At 39.2% G+C, this 24,138-nt stretch overlaps 1 protein-coding gene across 7 annotated transcripts in view; it reads right to left on the bottom strand.

Annotated features, from left to right (window-relative positions):
* Positions 1 to 15,372: 15,372 nt before the first annotated feature.
* The window catches only part of LOC147417477 (uncharacterized), a 124,629-nt gene continuing 115,863 nt past the window's right edge, over positions 15,373 to 24,138 (bottom strand). For 2 of the 7 annotated variants that reach the window (XM_086507504.1, XM_086507505.1), the window contains exons 6-7: positions 23,557 to 23,727; positions 22,737 to 23,392 (exon numbers count right to left, since the gene is read on the bottom strand). In XM_086507504.1, the coding sequence (XP_086363630.1) occupies positions 23,601 to 23,727 (127 nt within the window). In that variant the 3' untranslated portion in view covers positions 22,737 to 23,392; positions 23,557 to 23,600. Of the gene's footprint in view, positions 15,401 to 22,730; positions 23,393 to 23,556; positions 23,728 to 24,138 lie in introns of those variants that run through there. The other 5 variants (XM_086507496.1, XM_086507493.1, XM_086507498.1 and 2 more) reach the window with 5 other exon arrangements.

Here is a 24,138-nt window from a genome sequence, read left to right as displayed (position 1 = left end):
AATCACTATCTACAAATCCTTGAATGGATGACTCTCCATGACCACAGCATAACTGTCTAGCTGCAGTGCCACTCAAGTATCTGAGAATCGACTTGACAGCATCCCAATGCTTTTTACCAGGGTTGGACATAAATCTGTTGACAACTCCCAATGCATGTGCAATGTCAGGTCTTGTACCCACCATTGCATACATGAGACTACCACAAGCTGAAGCATAAGGAACCTTAGCCATCGCAGCTTATTCCCAGCAGATTTGGGACAATCATTCTTGCTAAGTTTCAAATATGCAGGCAATAAAGTACTCAAACCTTCCCCTTCCACATGTTGAAACGATCAAGAATCTTGTCCACATACTTTTTTTGAGAAAGGTACAACAACCTGTTCTTACGGTCATGAGTAATGCGCATACCAAATTGTGACTGGCTTCACCCAAATCTTTCATGTCAAATTGACTTTTCAGCTTGGTTTTCAAGTCAGCAATGTCCTTCTTGGAATGACCAGGAATAAGTATGTCATCTACATAAAGGATAAGCATAATAAGATGTCCATTGGGTTGTCTTTTCACGTAAAGACATGGATCCTCATTATTGTGCTTATAGCCTAGGGAACGCATAAATGCATCAAACTTTTGATAGCATTGTCTGGATGATTCCTTCAAGCCATATAGACTTTTCAGAAGCTTACAAACCAAATGTTCCTTGCCCTTTAGCACAAACCCTTCAGGTTGCTACATATAAATCTCTTCCTCGAGATCACCATGTAAGAAAGGTGTAATGATATCCATTTGATCAAGCTCCATATCTTCAGTGGCAACCAAAGCAAACAACATTCTTAGTGTGGTCATCTTGACCATTGGAAAAAGGATTTCTTGAAAATCGACACCATATTCTTGCTTGAAACCTTTGGCCACTAAACGAGCTTTGTAGTGTCAATCTTCTTCTTGTAAACCCACTAACAAGGCAATGCTTTTCCACCTTTTGGAAACGGAACAAGTTCCCATGTTTTGTTCTTTGAATACTAAATAGCTCCCTCTTCATAGCATGTTCCCACTGAACCTTATCATTGGCTAGCATAGCCTCTTTGTAACAAGAAGGCTCACTCACCACTATCTATCAGTAAAACAAAATCCACGCCTGGAACAAAACTTTATGGTGGATGTGTGTTAACTGAGTCAACGTCAGTTAACAGAAGCTGCTAAAGACCGAAGAAGTACGAATGCATATCGATATTCAAAGTGAAGAAGCAGTAAAGATTGGAGTTACACATTTTTCACGTTTTTTCAAAATGGTCACATATTGTAAATTTTTGAATTATTTCAAGCCATTGTAATATTTTAATGTGTTACAGGCTCAATGGGAGTTCCAAGTTGTAAAGAACAGGTTAGATAGTGTGCCTAGGTTGCAGATCCAATAAGTGGTGGAGCTCTAAAGGCCTTGGACGTCCGGACATTGCATATTTTTACCCTAGGTATATAAGGTAGTGTGTAAAAAAAATGAGGTGCTCAAGCTCATTTATTGAGAGCACTCTTTGGTGAGAGCTCTTGAGGTGTGTGGCTATGGAGTCCTTGAGCTTCTCCTTGCTCATGAGACTTGATTAACACTAATCAATGATTCATTCTCTTTCACTATGTCTCTCTCATGCTTCTTATGATTTTCTATGATTCTTAGATTAACTAGATCTTAACCAATTAGTGGTTAATCCCTCTCTAGTTTTGTGTGATTGCCCTCTCTTGCTTGTGTGTGCATGTAGGTTTGATTGGAGTGCGGTGCTCAATAAATCTATGTGTATGTGATTACGATTAGTGTATTGCATGATAGGATTAGTGTTGTGTGCGTGTTGCAATCGTAGTGTGTGTGATTGGGTTGATTGGAGTTGAAGAGAAGTGGATATGGAGATTGCCCTTCATTGTGGCTTAGCTCATCCATAGGTCGAGAAGCTCACCTCATAGAGTTAATCATTTGTGTTGCCATGATTAGCTCACTAACCGTGTGAGTGTTTCCATGCCCTAGCCAGGTAGCTCATCCCTCTATATTGACAATTTTGTTGGTCATTGGAGCTATTGCAACGATGGGACCTCCAATATTTGGCACCATTTCCAGGGATGATGGCCTACGCTAGTGTAATTGTGACATAATCGAATGCATTCCCTTACTAATTCCACTACTAATTTCACTTGTGTGTATATGTTTGTGTGGATTTTGAATGTGTATGCATGAAGGATTGTGTCCATAATTCCCTAATCTATCACCGTATCTTGCCAATTGTGTGTTTACACACTCTAATTTCACACTAATCCCTTGCTAATTTGATTAATTTTTTCTAACTTACTAATTTGCTATGAAAAATTGGAGCATTCGATCATTCAATTGATCTTCAATGGAAAGTGTAATCAAGGTGGTATTCTCAACCTCCCTAGAATCTAAGGATGTGTAGAATTGTGTAGAGATCCCACCATGATGCAATGTAATGTTGATGCTATGTTGATGCAATGTAATGCTATGTTATGTTGATGCAATGCAATGTTGATGTTATGGATTGAAAATTTTACGATTATTCATTTTTATGCCGTTATAATGTCGAAATTTTTAAGATTTGGTGGCGTATGAATTTGACAAGTTTCAATTGCTAATTGGTGAATGTGTGTTGCTAATTCGGTGCCTAATTGAGTTAATTGCATGCTTGTATGGTCAATTGCAAGTGTATGTACACTAAAATCAAGTATGTGTGCATTTTAATTGAGTGTGCGTATACTTAATTTTAGGTGTGTGTGCACTATTTTGCCCATGTTTGTGCACTAAAAATGATTGTGCGTGTTATAACTTTTCAATTGTGATGATTGATTTGTGTTGTGCTCATGCCCAACTAATGATTTGTGAATCGTATTGCAAATATGACAAGTTTAACCCTTTTGTGTACGCACCTAAAGATTGGTAAAAACTGTCAATTTTTTGGTGTGTGCGCACGTAAAAAAGTGTTTAATTTGCATGATTGATTCATAGTTTGATTGCATAATTGATGTGTGTAATGATTAATTTCTGTGTTTTTGTGCCCAAAACAGGGATTGACACATTTCAATTGCGTCAAATTTTGACCTAATTTTATCGATAATTTTGTCGGTTTAATTGCCTAGTCTTGATTTTATTAATGAAATTGTTTGGAAATTGATTTGATGTGATTTGTGTGATTTTATTTGGCTGCAGTATTCCACTATGTCTGGAGAATTTGTAAAAAAATTTGGGTATTTTTTGGATAAATTTTATGTATTTTTCGGATAAATTTTATAAATTTTTTGTTGATTTTTGTATTAATTTTTGGTTAATTCCATAAAAATTTGATATTTTGTAATCTTTACGAGATATTTTGTGATCTTTACGAGCTATTTTGTGTGTGCATATTCACGGCATCATTTTGTTTGCATTTGTGACCTCCAGTGTCGAATTTTGAGCGTTTTGCTATTTCCGAGGGTCGAGTTGACGATTCTATCGCAAATTGCCTTTTTGGTAAAATCTGTTATTTTCGGTGTGCTTTTGAGTGTCAAAAATGCTCGGTTGTGAATGACGATGATTTTCTAAGGTTTATGGAAATTTTTAGAAAATTTTTGGATTTTTTTGCTAAATTTTGGGATTTTCTGGCAAATTTTAGCGTTTTCGGCTAATTTCGAACTAAATTTGGCTTTTTCGGGCATTAAGAAAATTAAAAAATTGAAAGCATCGGACGGTTGATCTCGAGCTTGGGCACGTGTCCCAATACATTTCGATGGTTGCGCGCACTCGACGATCTAATTTCGAGCTTCGGCTCTTCTCGAGCGTGCCTTTCGGCGCATAAATAGTCTCTTGTTGTGCGTTTGTAATTTCCTCTCTCCTCTGTTGACGTCGGAAGCCACCTCTTCGGTCTTTTGCGATAGTTTCCTTCGACATTAAAAACTCTTCTTCTTCTTCTCTCTTGAATAATAGCTGGAGTTCAAATCCTCGTTGGCTAGATCTTTAAGGTCTCTTGGGATAATTTCCTACGCCGTTAAAACTCTCTTCTTCTTCTTCTTCTCTGGGTGAACACCACCCATCACACACACACACACACACTCCCATTCTTTCTAACTCTCTCTCCTCCCACTAACTTATTCCCACTCTCTCTCTTCTCTAACTTTCCCTCTCCCTCTCTCTCTCTCTCTCTCTCTCTCTCTCTCTCTCTCTCTCTCTCTCTCTCTCTCTCTCTCTCTCTCGTGTCCCTGACTCTCGCGTGTCCGGCTGTCAGGGAGACCCCCGCGCTCTCTGTCTCACGCCGTCGCGCCCGTTGCTGTACCCGCCAGTTACGCCACCTCACCCTATCTTGAACCCGCGCTAGGCTGCCCCACTTCTCCTCTCGCGCCCCGCATGTTGGCGTGCTGCTGTCATACATCCGGAGTCAACGCCTGTCTCAATGGTCTCGCCAGGCAAGCGCCTCAACCAGGTAAGTCGTCAATTTTTTTATAAAAAAAACATAAAAACAATTATTTAAAAAATCACAAAGTTTCGATAAATTTTTTTTAAAGAAAGGGATTAGAAAATCACATAAATAATAATAATAATATAATTAAATTAATTAATTAAAAACAAACAAAAAAAGATTTAAAGGTTACAAAAAAAATCAAACAAAATAAAAAAAAGTTTAAAAATTCATTAAAAAAACATAGAAAATCATAAAAACCTCATAAAAATTTCAAAACTTTACAAAAAATATAAAATATTGGAAAACTTAAAAATTTAAAAATATTAATAATAAAAACTCACAAAAAATCTGTAAAAACCCAGAAATCCCATAGATAATTCACAAAAAGAGTAAACAACTCAAAAAATTCATTAAAATTTAGAAATTAATTAGGAAAAATCCCAATAAATTGCAAATTCAAAAAACTTCAAAAAACTCCAAGAAAATTTAAAAAATCATACATAAAAAATCAAAACGTTTCCAAACAAATTGTTAAAAATCATAAAAAGACCAAAAAATTAAGAAAATTTCAAGTTTCACAAAAAATCAAGAAAAATAAAAAGAAACTCGTCGAAGGTACCGAAAAAACCCAAAAAAGTAAAAAAATCACACGCCGAGCAAACAAACACATAAATGAGCAAATCAAAAGCCAAAAAGCAAAGCCAAAGAAGTGCACCGCAAAGCGAGCACAAATCAAGAACAATGACCAGGAAAAATCGAGCAAACAACGAAAAGCCCGAAACAGCAAAAGAACGGCCGGAAAAAGCAAGCGAAACCACCAACAATGGAGCATCAGTCAAAATTCAAAATTTTGACACGCTAAAAATTGGCAGCAGGTGCAAGTTATTGCGCTGCAAATGAGCTTCTAATCGGACGAACAGGGATAGAACTCGCATATGATTACAGATTAGGCTAGTACGAGCAGCAAAAAATTTTCTAATTGATACCAGACTCTGCTAGGAGACAGTTTTTACAGAATCAATCAACATGGATTCAAATCGAGCTGAGAGTTCAAGTACAACAAAGCAAGTTAGTAGCAGTGGCAGCACAAGTACAACTGCAATAGAGCAGATTTTACAGCTATATGGCTACAATGGAGATAAATTCTTATATGCAGATTTAGAAGGCCATAGATACTTGATGAGCAGTAAAAGAAACACAGGAGCCAAGATCCTATTGATCAGAGTAAAGCCAGATTCAAAGAACTCCCATATGTTCACAGACTTCAGTGGAGCTAGGTATTGCGAGTTCAAAGATGAAGTGCAGATAGAAGTGCAAAAAATTGACCAAAGTGTTTATCGAGAAATCTGCACAAGCCAGCAAAACATACAGTTGGTGCATATGTAATCAGGGCCATTGTACATGGATTATGGTGGTCAGATCTATAGTCAAGAACCAGAATTGCAAGATCCAATAGATCAACCAATAGAAGCCAGTCTAATTGGAGAACCAAGACAAAGACGGTACAAAGGTCAAGATGGAGCAATCTATAGCTTGATGCTCAGTGTTTTGAAAGAAGATGCCAACAACTTGGCAAGCACAGAAACAGAAACTTCTTAGCTAGAGCTTGACATGACAGAGCCAGTTGAAATACCACCAGTCATGGCGTATTGCTCAGATTGTGGACGAAAAGGCGGACATTTTTCTGAAGATTGTCCAAGAAATCCAGACAACAAGGACATATCAACTGCCAAGCAAGGTATAGAGAAAATTGAAAATGGGAATCTCGATGTAAGTGCATTTAGCTTGTCACTTTTAATGCAATTGGGTGATTCTACATTATCGTTAGAAGCACCAGTAAAAACACTGCAAGTTCAAAATGAGCATAAAGATACGCAGGCACCTGAAAAGCTTAAAATTGATTGTTTGAACAACAAATTCTTGCATGAATTTGGTCAAGGTGTTGAGATAGCACCGAATGTTTAAAAGACTGTTAGGTTTGCAAATGATTTTGTATCCACTGACACAAGTGTGCAATCATTTACGAGTTTAAGGGACACATCCAAGAGAATGATGCTAGCTTTGTATGGTGCACATAATTCATATGCACACTGTGTAGACCAAAAAGGGCAACTGTACAAAAAGGATCAACCAATGTTTGAACGGCCCACATACCAACTTATAGAAGTGCCTCCAGTGATAGATAAAAAAGGATGGTTCATTTCAGAGGAAAGAATCTATTATAGCCCATCCTCTCTAGAACTGAAGGATATTGCCCGAATGAACCCAGAAATCTGTTCAGAGCCAAACACTCCTCCATCGAAAATCAAGCTTCGATGTTGTGATCAAACGAGCATATACTTTGACCAAAACAATCGTAGATATATACGAGAGTCTAACATCTATGATGCCTTGGGTCCTGAAACCACGGAAGCTTATATCATAGGAGACCTATGGAATAGACAATATCAGGGCAAGGATAATGCTATCTACAGCTTAACTTGGGGAATAATTGTCATGTTTTAAGGAGATACATAGGAAACTATGCAGAAGGTTTACAGATTCCAAACTCAACAATGCTATCCAAAGTGTACCTTCACAGTCCCAAAAGGTGAGATTAAACCAGAGCCAAACAATTTTCAACTCTTACAATGAAGCAGGCTATAGTGATCACCCTAGGAAGGGAGGAGCTATAAATCCATCAAGCTCGGCTTATGTATCAGGATATGCTACACCAGTTAGAAGCCCTAGAGCTTCTAGCCAGCAGACCTCTTCAAAGCAGAAACCATTGAAAGATCATATGGTTGTTGGAAGTTTCCAATTGACCCATATTCCATCAGAATCTGTAGACAAATGCTTCTATGAAGATCATCAAGGACAGAAGTTTTAGCTGATCTCCACAAGTCAAAGCCAAAAACTGACAAATTCAATAGTACAAACCCATACGGATGGCCCGCCGACTGAAGTCAAAGACTATCTGAAGATGATGCAAAGCCTCAAGCTGCCAGAACAGGTGATAAAAGAGTCAAAGTCAATGGGAGCTAAAGTCCAAAAAGCTACACAAAGGTCACCACCAAAATATCCTCCAAAGAGATAGATTCTGCCAGAAAGTACAATGGATCTTCTAAGATCAAGGGTTAAATCAGATGCAGGTGGACAATGCTCACATACAAAAAGTGTAGTATCACAATCATACCAGTCGACATCAATGAAAACGGGTGATCAAAGCAAAGAAAATGCAGATAAAGCTCAACCAAAGGACCCAATCACTCTTGAGATGATCAAATGCAACATTGTTGGTGAAAATGAAGAAAAGCTATCAAGAGAAGTAAATTTAGATTTTCAGTTAAACAAGAACCTCATCTCTTTTTGCACTTGGAAAAGATGTGGCCAACCACAACTGGAAGATACTCCTAAACTTGTGAGCATATCAGAAAACAAACGAGCAGAATGCTGGGGAATCATCTCCACCACTGTTGAAGTAAGTTCACAGATCACCATAGCTCAATTTCATGTGATCACAGTAAAGGATATGCGAGATGACATCATAATGGGAATTCCAATGGCTCAGAGGATGTTAGAGATACAAAATGCAAACATGACGGATTCTTCACAGACAACAAAGAATGAAGACCAAGACTGGTCACCCACGGACGACAGCACAAAGTCCTCAAGCACAGTTAGAATGGAGATTGATATCAAAGCAAATCTTATTGAAGATAGTCCACTATTGGTTGTATGGGCAGCCAATGACAATGGATGGAGTAAAGATTTGTCGTAAGAAGTTTCTACGATTCCGAAGTATTGGAATATAATGAAGTAATGTTGTATGTCAAGCTTTTATCTAAGAGAGATTGTCTTGGTGTCGATTTGATAATGTTGTAATGGATTTCTTAACAAACTTGTGATGGAAATCATTTTGTGTATGGACAATCATTTGGTAGTAATTATAAAACAAGAAAAAAGTGTGAGTGCGGGGGTGGGAGGTGGGGATTGACTCAGGTTTCTAGTCAAGGATGGGTAGTCTTGATTAGTCGAGAAAGTCTCCACTCCCTCTTGTTAGGAGAAGCAAACTTACAGACTCATTGTGCCAAAGCTGATAAGTCCCAAATATATGTGCCTCTAAAAGCTATGGAGAAAAAGGTATTTGGTTTTTCTCTCTTTTGTAAGATGAGAATTAGGGACATATAAAATTCTTGTGTTAGTTCATGCTTTCCCTACGAGACAATGCTAGGAAACCTCTTTAATGGTTCGGACTCAAGTTACTTGGTGACGAGAGGCCGTCCATTGGAAAACAATTCTTTCTTGACTATGTTTTCTCAAGCAATTAGGACCTAGCAACATGTCAGGTACCCTCTAGTTGCCAAAAGGTTATGGTAACGAGGTGGGTACCTCACACGTGGTATTAGGGCCTATGTTAGGAAATTGGAAAAATCGTTATTGTTTGAAAATTTGGAAAAATGAATTGGAGACTTAAGTTCAAGAACTTATTAGCATTGATGTTTTAGGAAGATGCTGATACTAAGTATTGCAAGCCCAAGACCTTTGAGATAATGTGTTTTGGGGCTTGTTGCTCTTTAAATTTTGTTTTCGATGCAATATGATGACAATTTTGAAGAAGGTTTTCTCTCCTCCATCAACAAGAATCCAAAGGGGATGGGAGCTTGCATGGGACTGCAACGGTGGCATCTTGTAATCAATGTGAAGAAGCTCGGATACCTGTCCTCTGATCTAAAGAAGATTCAATGGGGGGGGGAAGAGCTGCAAGTTATCAAGCTTTATTATTTCCTTGGTACCATTAGATATGACTACACTATTATCTTTGAAGATGGCCTTGACATGACCTTAATTGAATGGGTCTTTAATCAAGTGGTGAAGGTGATCCCAAGCTACAAGATAAAACCCATTTCTGTACGTAATATTTCCCCACCAAATAACAGCCTTGTATTTTATGAACCCCACAATGATGTGTATAAGAGCTACTACTCAGATGAAATAATCAATTATAAAAACTTATTCACAAATACCTATTGATTGTATCACTATGTCTCTGGAATTCGGCTCTAAGAATCATCCTGCTTTTTGGCAAAGCTAACCTTTGTATTTATTATGATAAAATAAGGAGACACTCCTCAAGATTCTCAGTAAGATCTCAATTTTTGTATATATCTTGTTATGAGTAAGTCTATGACATCTTGAATCTCGTAACTTAATTGCACTCCAAATGTTTTCTTGAGATGTGGAAGTTTAAATCACTTGATATTGCATTAAGTCTTAAATCACATCATCAATAAGTGCATTATTGCGTAGGTACCATCAAATGCCTTATATGCTACCATACAAGAGAACAAACTTCTCCTGAAACAAGCCCAACCACCCACATTCAAAGGCAAGGGAGCCCATATTGAGCACAAAGCTGAAGCCTCGATTGAGGCAATGGAGGAATATTTTGAAGCTGCATGGACCCAGCATGTAACTCAAACTATTGCTTGCATTTTTTTGTCTTATTGGTGTTGCAGAAATATGGTGGAAACATCATTGCAATGACTTGGGTGTTTTGCAATCTTCCCACTCTTGGGAGGATATTAAAGAAGCGGTTACAACACGATATCTTCCACCTGCTCATCTGTTGGAATTAGGGTTGCAGAGAAAGCACACACAGCTTGGAGAAGACGAAGGAAGCTCAAGGCACACAACAGAGAGTGTATTACTTAGTGTGAAATGGAAACATAGATAGCCCTAGAGTGATGGGCGTATATACAATGCACGGGGGAAAAAACCTCCTAAACAAGGAAAAAGTGCCCCGGTGGTCCTAGTGTGTTCCACACATCACTACCACATGTATATGATAACAAATCCCCCCTGGAGTGATGCGGTGAACGAGAGCTGGCACATGAGTAGAGGAAAGTGCCATGCCCTAAGGACATGATCAGTCCACAAAGGGGAGTAAGCCCAAAGCTTTGCGGAAAGCTTCAAGCTTCTCATGAGACAATGCCTTGGTGAAAAGATCTGCAAGGTTGTCCTATGTTGGCCCATAAGCCAAGCTAATCTCTCCTGCTGAGAGCCTCTCCCTGACATAGTGGTAATGCTCCTCAATGTGCTTTGTGCGAGCATGAAAAACTGGGTTCCTCGCAACTGCCAATGCACTCTGACTGTCAGTGTAGATAGTGTTGGCAGTGTCCTGTCCAACACCCAAATCAGCCATAAGGCGTCTGAGCCATACACACTCAACCGTAGCTGTGAAGACTACCCTGTACTCAGCCTCACAACTCGAAGTGGCCACAGTAGGTTTCTTCTTGCTCAACCATGATATACATGAACTTCCAAGCATGAAACAAAAACCACTTGTGGACACTCACGTGTCAAAACAACCAGTCATGATCCCCCCTTGGGATAAAACAAGCCAAGATTTAAAGTGCCACTAAGGTAGCGGAAAATCCTCTTGACAGCCTGCCAATGCTTAGACCCTCGACTATGCATAAATCTGCTAACCTGTGATACTGCAAACTGAATATCCGGCCTTGTTTTGCATACATGAATGAGGCAGCCAACAACAGTTTGGTAAAGAGTGACATCAGCAAGATTGCCAGCATCATGTAGACTCAACTTCAAACCTGTTTCCATGGGAGTGGCAATAGGTTTGCAATCCTCAGGTCCAAACTTACATAGCAATGTCTCTATGTAACTTTTCTGACACAAGGCAATACCACCATCACACTGCTTAAACTGTATACCCAACTAATGATGCAACAGCCCCAAATCTTTCATCTTGAAAGTAGCATTCAAATCAGCCTTAAATTCAGCAATATGTCTCTCATTTGGTCCAGTGATCAGCAAATCATCAACATAAAGAACCACAATAAGAAGTACATCCCCCTCACGCTTTACATACAATGTGCTTTCTATTGGACTGTTACGAAATCCTCGTTTAACCAAATGAGTGTCAGCTTTCTCATACCAAGCACGAGGAGATTGCTTCAACCCATACAAAGCCTTCTTACATCTGCACACTTTGTGCTCTTATCCTTTTATGACAAAACCGCGAGGCTGCGTTACATAAACTTCCTCAAATATGTCACCATTCAAGAAAGTAGTAACAATGTCTGATTGATGTACATCCCAACCAAAATGAGCTGCCAATGCACATAGAAAACGTACAGTAGTCATACGACAAGTGGGAGCAAAAGTCTCTTCATAATCTATGCCTTTTTGCTGTGCATAACCCTTTGCAACAAGTCGAGCCTTATGGCGATCAATCTCACCATCCGGCTTGCGTTTCAACTTGTAAACCCACTTTGTACCAATGGCCTTTTTGCCAGGAGGCAAATCACATAAAGTCCATGTGTCATTTTCTATGAGTGCATCATATTCTGATTGCATGGTAGCCATCCAATTTTCTGAATTATGTGCTTCATCAAAAGACACAGGCTCCTCAACATCATGTAAGATAGACACAGCCAAAGCATAACAATCTGATGCATAAGATGCATGGCGAGAGCCTGAACGAGTACGACTAGACAAAGGTGCATCCAATTTACTGTCATGCAAAGTGTGCACCAGCCATTTTGGCATACCTCTAGCCTACTCATTTTCAGCCCTTTCCTCACCAAGTACATCATGTACATCTGCATTAGTAATACGCTAATCTAGAACATTTTCAGAAACCCCCATAAGCTGTACATTTTCCTCATTGGAACTTACATTCATATTTCCACCACTGAAAAGAGGCAACAAAGTGTCATAAATGTCCTGTGAGCTTACAGTACTGTCTCTAGTACATGACAGCAAGGGCTGAACAGAATCTTCCACAAACACTACATCTGGAGAAACTAGAATACGTTTTGTTTGCAGATGATACAACCTGTAACCTTTGCTTTCAGCACTATAACCAACAAAATACATTTGATAGCCTTATCATCCAATTTTTTGTGCTACACTTGTGGCACCAAAGCATATGCCAAACAACCAAAAACACGCATGTGCTCAATAGAAGGCTTTCTATCATTCCATGATTCATATGGAGTAATAGACTGCAAGGCTTTCGTAGGAGACCTGTTAAATACATAAGTGGCACACATGATGGCCTCAAGACAAAAAGAATGCGGCAACGCTTGACTTTTGACCATACATCGTGCCATTTCTGTCAGTGACCTGTTTTTCCTCTCAGCAACACCATTTTGCTGAGGTGTATAAGTCTCTGTACATTGGTGTTTTATCCCACGACTAGACAGAAATGCATTAAATTCATGAGACATATACTCCCCCCCTCGATCGGAACGGAGGGTGCCCATAGTACATTTCGAGACATGTTCAGCCATAGCCAAAAATTGTTTGAAGCACATAAAAACTTCGGACTTCGCTTTAAGCGGAAATACCCATGCATGCCTAGAGTAATGATCAATGAAAGTCACGAAGCATAGGTAATTGCCCAAGGACGGAGTTTGCATGGGCCCACAAACATCACTATGCACAAGCTGCAACCTGCATGTGGCCCGAACTGAACCATCCTTTGGAAATTTAGAACGCTGCATCTTACCCAAAATACAGCCTTCACAAACATGTTTGACAGGTGCTTCAAGAGGTGGCAAAGAAGCAACCATATCAGATTTTTGCAAACGTAGCAAACTGGCAAAATTCAGATGACCAAAACGTGCATGCCAAAGTTTTGCATCTGAAATAGCCCTTGAATCTGCGACAGCATTTGCAAAATTTTGTCCACACTTGTCATACAAAGTGAGCTTATACAGCCCACGGTACAAAAGGCCAGATGCAACAATTTCATCACCAAAACTGAGATCATGTACTGTACATCTGTCATCCACAAATTTGACTACAAGTCCAAGTCTAGCAAGTGCGGATATAAACAAGAGATTCTTCTTGATCCCAGGTACATAAAGTGCATCAACAAGTGTGAAAGAACTCCCATTAGCAGTAGTAAGCACAATCTTTCCAACTCCCTGAACTGGATAAGAGGCATTGTTGGCACAAGTGACTGAATTCCAATGAGGGACAGACTCAAGAGAGGTAAACAATTCACGATGTGAGGTAATGTGCTTTGTAGCACTACTGTCAAAATACCACACATGTGAATCTGCAACAACTGACAAGCATGCATCATGGACAGCAGGATTGTAAGTGCACTCTGCGCTAAAAGCCCATTTTGCATCAACATTAGCATTACAATCATATTTCACAGAAGACTCAACAATGGCTGCATTTGTAGTTGAACCAGCATTTGGAGTGGAACCACCCTCTTTCTTCTTAGCCTCTTTGGCCTTGAACTTAGGACACGACTTGATCAAGTGATCATTAGCTTTACAATAATGGCAACGCATCTTCTTTTTGCCCTTATCACCAGAATTGCCAGACGATGTGCTGCCAGCACAAGCATTGGGAACAGAAGTTTTGCCACTCGCAGTAGAACCATAAGAAGTGGCTGCATTGTTGTTCCACCCTTTCTTTGAGAAGCAATAAAAGCCTGTTTAACTGCACGCTCTCTAGTCCTGTTTTTTCTAGAAAGTGACTCTTGCAACAGCAATGTGCATAATGCATCAAACTTGACAACTTCTGGATTTCCTTGGGTCATAAGTCTCCAAGTACTAGCAAAAGTCTGGTAAGAATCTGGTAAGGCATCAAGAACAGTCTGCACAAGTGAACTGTCTGAAATGACTTCACTTGCAGAAATAATCTGCTCATTAATATCCTTGACACTAGCAAGGAAAGTGTCCATATCATCTTCCTCGTGCCATAATCTTCGACTCCAGCTCTGTACCCAGCAACGCAATTTTAGCCTCATTGCGACTTGCATAAAGACCAACCAAAATATCCCAAGCCTGTTTTGCAGATTTTGTTGAACGGATAAGAGGAACAATGGTGCGCTTCATAGATAACGCAATCAATGCATGAGCCTGCGCATCCTTAACATCCCAACGAGCTTGTTCTGTCGTAGGCAAAACAACTCTAACATCTGCAATCCTTGCAGCAAGACCTGCAACATCCTCAACATCGCCTACATCCTCAGAACCAGAATGTACATCAATGCCCTGCACAATGTTCTAGATGCCCTTTGACACAAGTACATGTTGCATCATATAAGCCCACATAGGGTAGTTGTTCCCATCCAACCTGTCCTCAGCAACAAACATCTTGAACACATCTGTGTTGTTGTTGTCAGCCATAGTAAATGTTGCACCTGATATGAAAACTGCCCAAAAATAGGAGAAACGGAGCGAGAACAACACGTGCTATATAGCACAAAGTGTAGAAGACTATAAGGCACCTGTTATGCAGAAAACGGCACTGACAGAAATTCTGCACAAAATGACAAAATAGCCTGTGCAGTACTGCCTGTACTGGAAACGGAGGCGGAAATGAGCCCGAATCAAAAATCTGAGCAGACCTGCGAACGCTTGCCAAAGCTCACTTGAAGCAGAGAAAGTGAACAGGCGTATACTGGAGCAGCTGGCGACTAAGCCCGGGAGGATGCAACCTGCTTTGATACCAATTGTTGGAATTAGGGTTGCAGAGAAAATGCACACAGCTTGGAGAAGACAAAGGAAGCTCAAGGCACACAACAGAGAGTGTATTACTTAGTGTGCAATGGAAAGATAGATAGCCCTAGAGTGATGGGCGTATATACAATGCACGGGGGAAAAAACCTCCTAAAGAAGGAAAAAATGCCCCGGTGGTCCTAGTGTGTTCACACACATCACTACCACATGTATATGGTAACATCATCGAGACGCCAAAATGAATGAGTTGTTTGCTCTAAAATAGTTATCCTTATCAGTGGGGGAGTATTACTCCAAGTTTATAACCCAAATATGTCCATTGAGAAGTAGGTAGCATGGTTCTGTCAAGGATTAAAGCCAAATATTTCCATTGAGAAGTAGGTAGCATGGTTCTGTCAAGGATTAAAGCCAACCTTTTGATAACCTTCTTGAAGTGATGAGACCCATATCACTCTAGGATGCTCTTTTACGGTCAACACCTCTGCCTAAAGAAATAGCCAGAAATCAAGGAAGAGGAAACTTTAGAAATCAAAGGGCCATGTCCAAAAATTGACTTGCTAATCAAACTTATCAACCTCACCCTGTAGTAGCAGCAATGTAACATTTAATGGCCTAGTAACTTGTGTGTAGCACAAAATAGCATGAACATTGTGAGAATTTCATTAGAATAGATTCCTAATGAGCATAACAAGAGTGCTTGGGTGGAGAGAGCAACAAAAATCATAACACCTAGTTAGATAGGCATGATCAATACTTCAAAAGAGAGAGAAATTAATCTATTGACAACAGTTGAGGACCGGATTTACATGGAGCCGGTCTCCCCCTCCAAAAGGCTTTGTATTATAGGTTTCTTACATCAAGAGAGACATTTTACAATACAATTCTTTGTGTTCCTTCAATACTAGCTAGTTCAATAAAGATGGCAGCTTCAAGCACTAAGCAAAATACTTATAAAACACAACATCAATTCCCTCACGATCTTAGACCCAAGACCTTACACACCTTCGAAGATGGTGAGAGCTAGCGGGGTATGAGAGTAGATTGAGAGGAAGAAGGAGTAGTCTTACGAGAAATATGTACAACTCCTCACATAATCACTCATATTAGCATAGCATAGCTTAGTAATTAGCATGATAGAGGAGATGAGCATGCATTGAAGCTTGGCTCTTGGTTGGATTTGCATCACAAAGCCAAGAGTTGTTGGTGTAGGCCTCTCTTCTCACAAGCTTGGAGTAGGTGATAAGCTTTCCATTAAAGCTTGAGAAGGAGAGAGAGAGTCTTCTTGCGCTACACATGAGATTGTGTGAGTGTGTGTGTGATAATGACTTTGACAAATTCAGCCCCCTCTCTCTCTTGGCCGACCCCTCTTGCATTTTACTCATGCCGACACTCCATTGGACCTCTCCCAGCTTAGCAAATGAAATTTAAGCAACATAAGTGATAGCCTTCTGACATGTGTCCCCCTTTCCCCTTTTGTGAGAGCTTTAGGTAATTAATTAATGCATCTAAACTCTCATTGGACCTGTTAGAAGCTGGACACACCCTACGGAAAATGACTGCTCGTCAAATTATTATTTTTTGTAATCATTCATTTATTGAGAAAACCCAACATTTCACCTTGTAAATATTGGGGCTTACAGAAGTTTCCAGATTGTATCCCAGTTTTAACATTTAGATTGAGTAGATGGTTAAATTGGAACATTAGGGTTTGAGAATTGTAAGGTATTTATACCACTTTTTGACCTTAATGAAAGGACCTTTTGTCATTTTTTAAAAAGTTTGAAGTCTGTGAGTGACCGTACTATGTACGAGAGAGAGGGAGACCTTCATCTTGACGCTACGCGCGCACCGGTGGTCGGAATCGAGTGCGGAGAAGTGCAGCGTGTTGCCCCGGATGAGAGCTACGCGCCAATACCTACATTGCGCGCGTACGGTCCGTTTTTGCGAGCTCCATCTACGAGATTCATATCGTGATTCGGTGAGCATACGTTGTCCAATTTGCATTGCAGCATATCCACGCGTTTGCATTGAGTAGAGCTACACATTAGGCACTTTACATTTCAAAAATGATGACCTGCAAATTTCGGCCAGACATCCTACGTGATTTTGCACAAGTTGTTTTGGGTTGGGGTTTTGGTTCATAGACCTTAGGGAGAGCAACCTATTGGTGTTAGTAGGGTCTCCTTCAAGTTCTGTTGCGTTTTGAGATTGTTTGATGGGTATCAGGCTCCAGAAAGCGTTGTAGGAAGTTTCCTCTTATGCACTCTTGAAGGTTGTAGCTTAGTGCATCCGCTGTGTTCTATGGCGTAGGAATCTTCACTAAATCAAAGCTCTTGTTTTCTAGGGATTCATGGCTGAAGTGATAATGCATATCAATGTGTTTCGTTCTGGAATGAAACACTAGATTGTTAGCTAAGGCAATAGCACTCTGATTGTCACAATGAAGAATTGGTGTACACTGCTCCAATCCAAGATCTTTCACTAGGCGAGCAAGACAAATAACTTCTTTGCATGCCTCACTCAATGCCATATACTCTACCTCTGTGGTAGAAATGGATGTACAGTTTTGAAGAATGGATCTCCAAGAAATAGCAGAACCAGCAAATGTGCAAAGCCAACATGTTATCAATTTATGACTGTCAACACAGCCTGCATAATCACTATCTACAAATCCTTGAATGGATGACTCTCCACGACCACAGCATAACTGTCTAGCTGTAGTGCCACTCAAGTATCTGAGAATCGACTTGACAGCATCCCAATGCTTTTTACCAGGGTTGGACATAAATCTGTTGACAACTCCCAATGCATGTGCAATGTCAGGTCTTGTACCCACCATTGCATACATGAGACTACCACAAGCTGAAGCATAAGGAACCTTAGCCATCGCAGCTTATTCCCAGCAGATTTGGGACAATCATTCTTGCTAAGTTTCAAATATGCAGGCAATAAAGTACTCAAACCTTCCCCTTCCACATGTTGAAACGATCAAGAATCTTGTCCACATACTTTTTTTGAGAAAGGTACAACAACCTGTTCTTACGGTCACGAGTAATGCGCATACCAAATTGCCCTCTCTAGTCTTGTGTGATTGCCCTCTCTTGCTTGTGTGTGCATGTAGGTTTGATTGGAGTGTGGTGCTCAATAAATCTATGTGTATGTGATTACGATTAGTGTGTTGCATGATAGGATTAGTGTTGTGTGCGTGTTGCAATCGTAGTGTGTGTGATTGGGTTGATTGGAGTTGAAGAGAAGTGGATATGGAGATTGCTCTTCATTGTGGCTTAGCTCATCCATAGGTCGAGAAGCTCATCTCATAGAGTTAATCATTTGTGTTGCCACGATTAGCTCACTAACCGTGTGAGTGTTTCCATGCCCTAGCCAAGTAGCTCATCCCTCTATATTGACAATTTTGTTGGTCATTGCAGCTATTGCAACGATGGGACCTCCAATATTTGGCACCATTGCCGGGGACGATGGCCTACGCTAGTGTAATTGTGGCATAATCGAATGCGTTCCCTCACTAATTCCACTACTAATTTCACTTGTGTGTATATGTTTGTGTCGATTTTAAATGTGTATGCATGAAGGATTGTGTCCATAATTCCCTAATCTATCACCGCATCTTGCCAATTGTGTGTTTACACACTCTAATTTTACACTAATCCCTTGCTAATTTGATTAATTTTTTCTAACTTACTTATTTGCTATGAAAAATTGGAGCATTCGATCATTCAATTGATCTTCAATGGAAAGTGTAATCAAGGTGGTATTCTCAACCTCCCTAGAATCTAAGGATGTGTAGAATTGTGTAGAGATCCCACCATGATGCAATGTAATGTTGATGCTATGTTGATGCAATGTAATGCTATGTTATGTTGATGCAATGCAATGTTGATGTTATGGATTGAAAATTTTACGATTATTCATTTTTATGCCGTCGTAATGTCGAAATTTTTAAGATTTGGTGACGTATGAATTTGACAAGTTTCAATTGCTAATTGGTGAATGTGTGTTGCTAATTCGGTGCCTAATTGAGTTAATTGCATGCTTGTATGGTCAATTGCAAGTGTATGTACACTAAAATCAAGTATGTGTGCATTCTAATTGAGTGTGCGTATGCTTAATTTTAGGTGTGTGTGCACTATTTTGCCCATGTTTGTGCACTAAAAATCAATGTGCGTGTTATAACTTTTCAATTGTGATGATTGATTTGTGTTGTGCTCATGTGCAACTAATCATTTGTGAATCTCATTGCAAATTTGACAAGTTTAACCCTTTTGTGTACGCACCTAAAGATTGGTAAAAACTGTCAATTTTTTAGTGTGTGCGCGCGTAAAAAAGTGTTTAATTTGCATGATTGATTCATATTTTGATTGCATAATTGATGTGTAATGATTAATTTCTGTGTTTTTGTGCCCAAAACAGGGATTTACACATTTCAATTGCGTCAAATTTTGACCTAATTTTATCGGTAATTTTGTCGGTTTAATTGCATAGTTTTTATTTTATTAATGAAATTGGTTGGAAATTGATTTGATGTGATTTGTGTGATTTTATTTGGCTGCACTATTCCACTATGTGTGGAGAATTTGTAAAATAATTTGGGTATTTTTCGGATAAATTTTATAAATTTTTTGTTGATTTTTGTATTAATTTTTGGTTAATTCCATAAAAATTTGATATTTTGTAATCTTTACGAGATATTTTGTGATCTTTACGAGCTATTTTGTGTGTGCATATTCACGGCATCATTTTGTTTGAATTTGTGACCTCCATAGTCGAATTTTGAGCGATTTGCTATTTCAGAGGGTCGTGTTGAAGATTCTGTCGCAAATTGCCTTTTTGGTAAAATCTGTTATCAAGAAAATTTTTGGATTTTTTTGATAAATTTTGGAATTTTCTAGCAAATTTTAACGTTTTCGGCTAATTTCGAACTAAATTTGGCTTTTTCGGGCATTAAGAAAATTAAAAAATTGAAAGCATCGGCCGGTTGATCTCGAGCTTGGGCACGTGTCCCAATAGATTTCGATGGTTGCGTGCACTCGACGATCTAATTTCGAGCTTCGGCTCTTCTCAAGCGTGCCTTTCGGCGCATGAATAGTCTCTTGTTGCGCGTTTGTAATTTCCTCTCTCCTCTGTTGACGCCGGAAGCCACCTCTTCGGTCTTTTGCGATAGTTTTCTTCGACATTAAAAACTCTTCTTCTTCTTCTCTCTTGAATAATAGCTGGGGTTCAAAACCTCGTTGGCTAGATCTTTAAGGTCTCTTGGGATAATTTCCTACGACGTTAAAACTATCTTCTTCTTCTTCTTCTCTGGGTGAACACCACCCGTCACACACACACACACACTCCCATTCTCTCTAACTCTCTCTCCTCCCACTAACTTATTCCCACTCTCTCTCTTCTCTCTCTCTCTCTCTCTCTCTCTCTCTCTCTCTCTCTCTCTCGTGTCCGGCTGTCAGGGAGACCCCTGCGCTCTCTGTCTCACGCTGTCGCACCCGTTGCTCTACCCGCCAGTTACGCCACCTCACCCCCTCTTGAACCCGCGCTAGGCTGCCCCACCTCTCCTCTCGCGCCTCGCACGCTGGCGTGCTGTTGTCATACATCCGGAGTCAACGCCTGTCTCAATGCCCTCGCCAGCCAAGCGCCTCAGCCAGGTAAGTCGTCAATTTTTTAATAAAAAAACATAAAAACAATTATTAAAAAATCACAAAATTTTGATAAATTTTTTTAAAAGAAAGGGATTAGAAAATCACATAAATAATAATTATAATAAAATTAAAAAAATTAATTAAAAAAACAAAAAAGGATTTAAAGGTTACAAAAAAAATCAAACAAAATAAAAACAAAATAAAAACAAAATAAAAAAAGAGTTTAAAAAATCATTAAAAAAACATAGAAAATCATAAAAACAAAAAAATAAAACCTCATAAAAATTTCAAAACTTCACAAAAAATATAAAAACTTAAAAATTCAAAAAAATAAAAAACTCACAAAAAATCTTTAAAAACCCAAAAATCCCACAGATAATTCACAAAAAGAGTAAACAACTCAAAAAATTCATAAACATTTAGAAATTGATTAGGAAAAATCCCAATAAATTGCAAATTCAAAAAAACTTCAAAAAACTCCAAGAATATTAAAAAAATCATAAATAAAAAATCAAAACGTTTCCAAAAAAATGTTAAAAATCATAAAAGGACCAAAAAATTAAGAAAATTTCAAATTTCACCAAAAAATCAAGAAAAATAAAAAGAAACTCGTCGAAGGTACCGAAAAAACCCATAAAAGTAAAAAAATCACACGCCGAGCAAACAAACACATAAACGAACAAATCAAAAGCCAAAAAGCAAAGCCAAAGAAGTGCACCGCAAAACGAGCACAAATCAAGAACAATGACCAGGAAAAATCGAGCAAACAACGAAAATCCCAAAACAGCAAAAGAACGGCCGGAAAAAGCAAGCGAAACCACCAACAGTGGAGCATCAGTCAAAATTCAAAAATTTGACACTCTAAAAATTGGCAGCAGGTGCAAGTTATTGCGCTGCAAATGAGCTTCTAATCGGACGAACAGGGACAGAACTCGCATATGATTACAGATTAAGCTAGTACGAGCAGCAAAAATTTTGCTAATTGATACCAGACTCTGCTAGGAGACAGTTTTTACAAAACCAATCAACATGGATTCAAATCGAGCTGAGAGTTCAAGTACAACAAAGCAAGCTAGTAGCAGTGGCAGCACAAGTACAACTGCAATAGAGCATATTTTACAGCTATATGGCTACAATGGAGATAAAGTCTTATATGCAGATTTAGAAGGCCATAGATACTTGATGAGCAGTAAAAGCAACACAAGAGCCACGATCCTATTGATCAGAGTAAAGCCAGATTCAAAGAACTCCCATATGTTCACAGACTTCAGTGGAGCTAGGTATTGCAAGCTCAAAGATGAAGTGCAGATAGAAGTGCAAAAAATTGACCAAAGTGTTTATCGAGCAATCTGCACAAGCCAGCAAAACATACAGTTGGTGCATATGTAATCAGGGTCATTGTACATGGATTACGGGGGTCACATCTATAGTCAAGAACCAGAATTGCAAGATCCAATAAATCAACCAATAGAAGCCAGTCTAATTGGAGAACCAAAACAAAGACGATACAAAGGTCAAGATGGAGCAATCTATAGCTTGATGCTCAGTGTTTTGAAAGAAGATGCCAACAACTTGGCAAGCACAAAAACAGAAACTTCTCAGCTAGAGCTTGACATGACAAAGCCTCTTGAAATACCACCAGTCATGGTGTATTGCTCAGATTGTGGACAAAAAGGCAGACATGTTTCTGAAGATTGTCCAAGAAATCCAGACAACAAGGACATATCAACTGCCAAGCAAGGTACAGAGAAAGTTGAAAATGCGAATCTCGATGTAAGTGTATCTAGCTTGTCACTTTTAATGCAATTGGGTGATTCTACATTACCGTTAGAAGCACCAGTAAAAACACTGCAAGTTCAAAATGAGCATAAAGATACGTAGGCACCTGAAATGCTTAAAATTGATTGTTTGAACAACAAATTCTTGCATGAATTTGGTCAAGGTGTTGAGATAGCACCGAATGTTGAAAAGACTGTTAGGTTTGCAAATGATTTTGCATCCACTGACACAAGTGTGCAATCATTTACGAGTTTAAGGGACACATCCAAGAGAATGATGCTAGCTTTGTATGGTACACATAATTCATATGCACAGTGTAGACCAAAAAGGGCAACTGTACAAAAAGGATCAACCAGTGTCTGAACGGCCCACATACCAACTTATAGAAGTGCATCCAGTGATAGATAAAAAAGGATGGTTCATTTCAGAGGAAAGAATCTATTGTAGCCTATCCTCTCTAGAACTGAAGGATATTACCCGAATGAACCCAGAAATCTGTTCAGAGCCAAACTCTCCTCCATCAAAAATCAAGCTTCGATGTTGTGATCAAACGAGCATATACTTTGACCAAAACAATCGTAGATATATACGAGAGTCTAACATCTATGATGCCTTGGGTCCTGAAACCACGGAAGCTTATATCATAGGAGACCTATGGAATAGACAATATCAGGGCAAGGATAATGCTATCTACAGCTTAACTTGGGGAATAATTGTCATGTTTCAAGGAGATACATAGGAAACTATGCAGAAGGTTTACAGATTCCAAACTCAACAATGCCATCCAAAGTGTACCTTCACAGTCCCAAAAGGTGAGATTAAAACAGAGCCAAACAATTTTCAACTCTTACAATGAAGCAAGCTATAGTGATCACCCTAGGAAGGGAGGAGCTATAAATCCATCAAGCTCGGCTTACGTATCAGTATATGCTACACCAGTTAGAAGCCCTAGAGCTTCTAGCCAGCAGACCTCTTCAAAGCAGAAACCATTGAAAGATCATATGGTTGTTGGAAGTTTCCAATTGACGCATATTCCATCAGAATCTGCAGACAAATGCTTCTATGAAGATCATCAAGGACAGAAGTTTTAGATGATCTCCACAAGTCAAAGCCAAAAACTGACAAATTCAATAGTGTTCAAACAGTTACATGTGATGACATATGCATATCAAGATGCACATGGTAACGAATATCAGCAAGGTCATGACCTTGTACAAACCCATACGGATGGCCCGCCGACTGAAGTCAAAGACTATCTGAAGATGATGCAAAGCCTCAAGCTGCCAGAACAGGTGATAAAAAAGTCAAAGTCAATGGGAGCTAAAGTCCAAAAAGGTACACAAAGGTCACCACCAAAATATCCTCCAAAGAGATAGATTCTGCCAAAAAGTACAATGGATCTTCTAAGATCAAGGGTTAAATGAGATGCAGGTGGACAATGCTCACATACAAAAAGTACAGTATCACAATCATACTAGTCGACATCAATGAAATCAGGTGATCAAAGCAAAGAAAATGCAGATAAAGCTCAACCAAAGGACCCAATCACTCTTGAGATGATCAAATGCAACATTGTTGGTAAAAACGAAGAAAAGTTATCAAGAGAAGTAAATTTAGATTTTCAGTTAAACAAGAACCTCATCTCTTTTTGCACTTCAAAAAGATGTGGCCAACCACAACTGGAAGATGCTCCTTAATTTGTGAGCATATCAGAAAACAAACGAGCAGAATGCTGGGGAATCATCTCCACCACTGTTGAAGTAAGTTCACAGATCACCATAGCTCAATTT

Source organism: Adiantum capillus-veneris, chromosome 30, assembly GCF_014529385.1.
Source record: "Adiantum capillus-veneris isolate H3 chromosome 30, ASM1452938v2, whole genome shotgun sequence".
Classification (NCBI taxonomy): domain Eukaryota; kingdom Viridiplantae; phylum Streptophyta; class Polypodiopsida; order Polypodiales; family Pteridaceae; genus Adiantum; species Adiantum capillus-veneris.
Note: the sequence above shows the minus strand (reverse complement) of the source record. Positions and strands in the feature narration are given on the sequence as shown.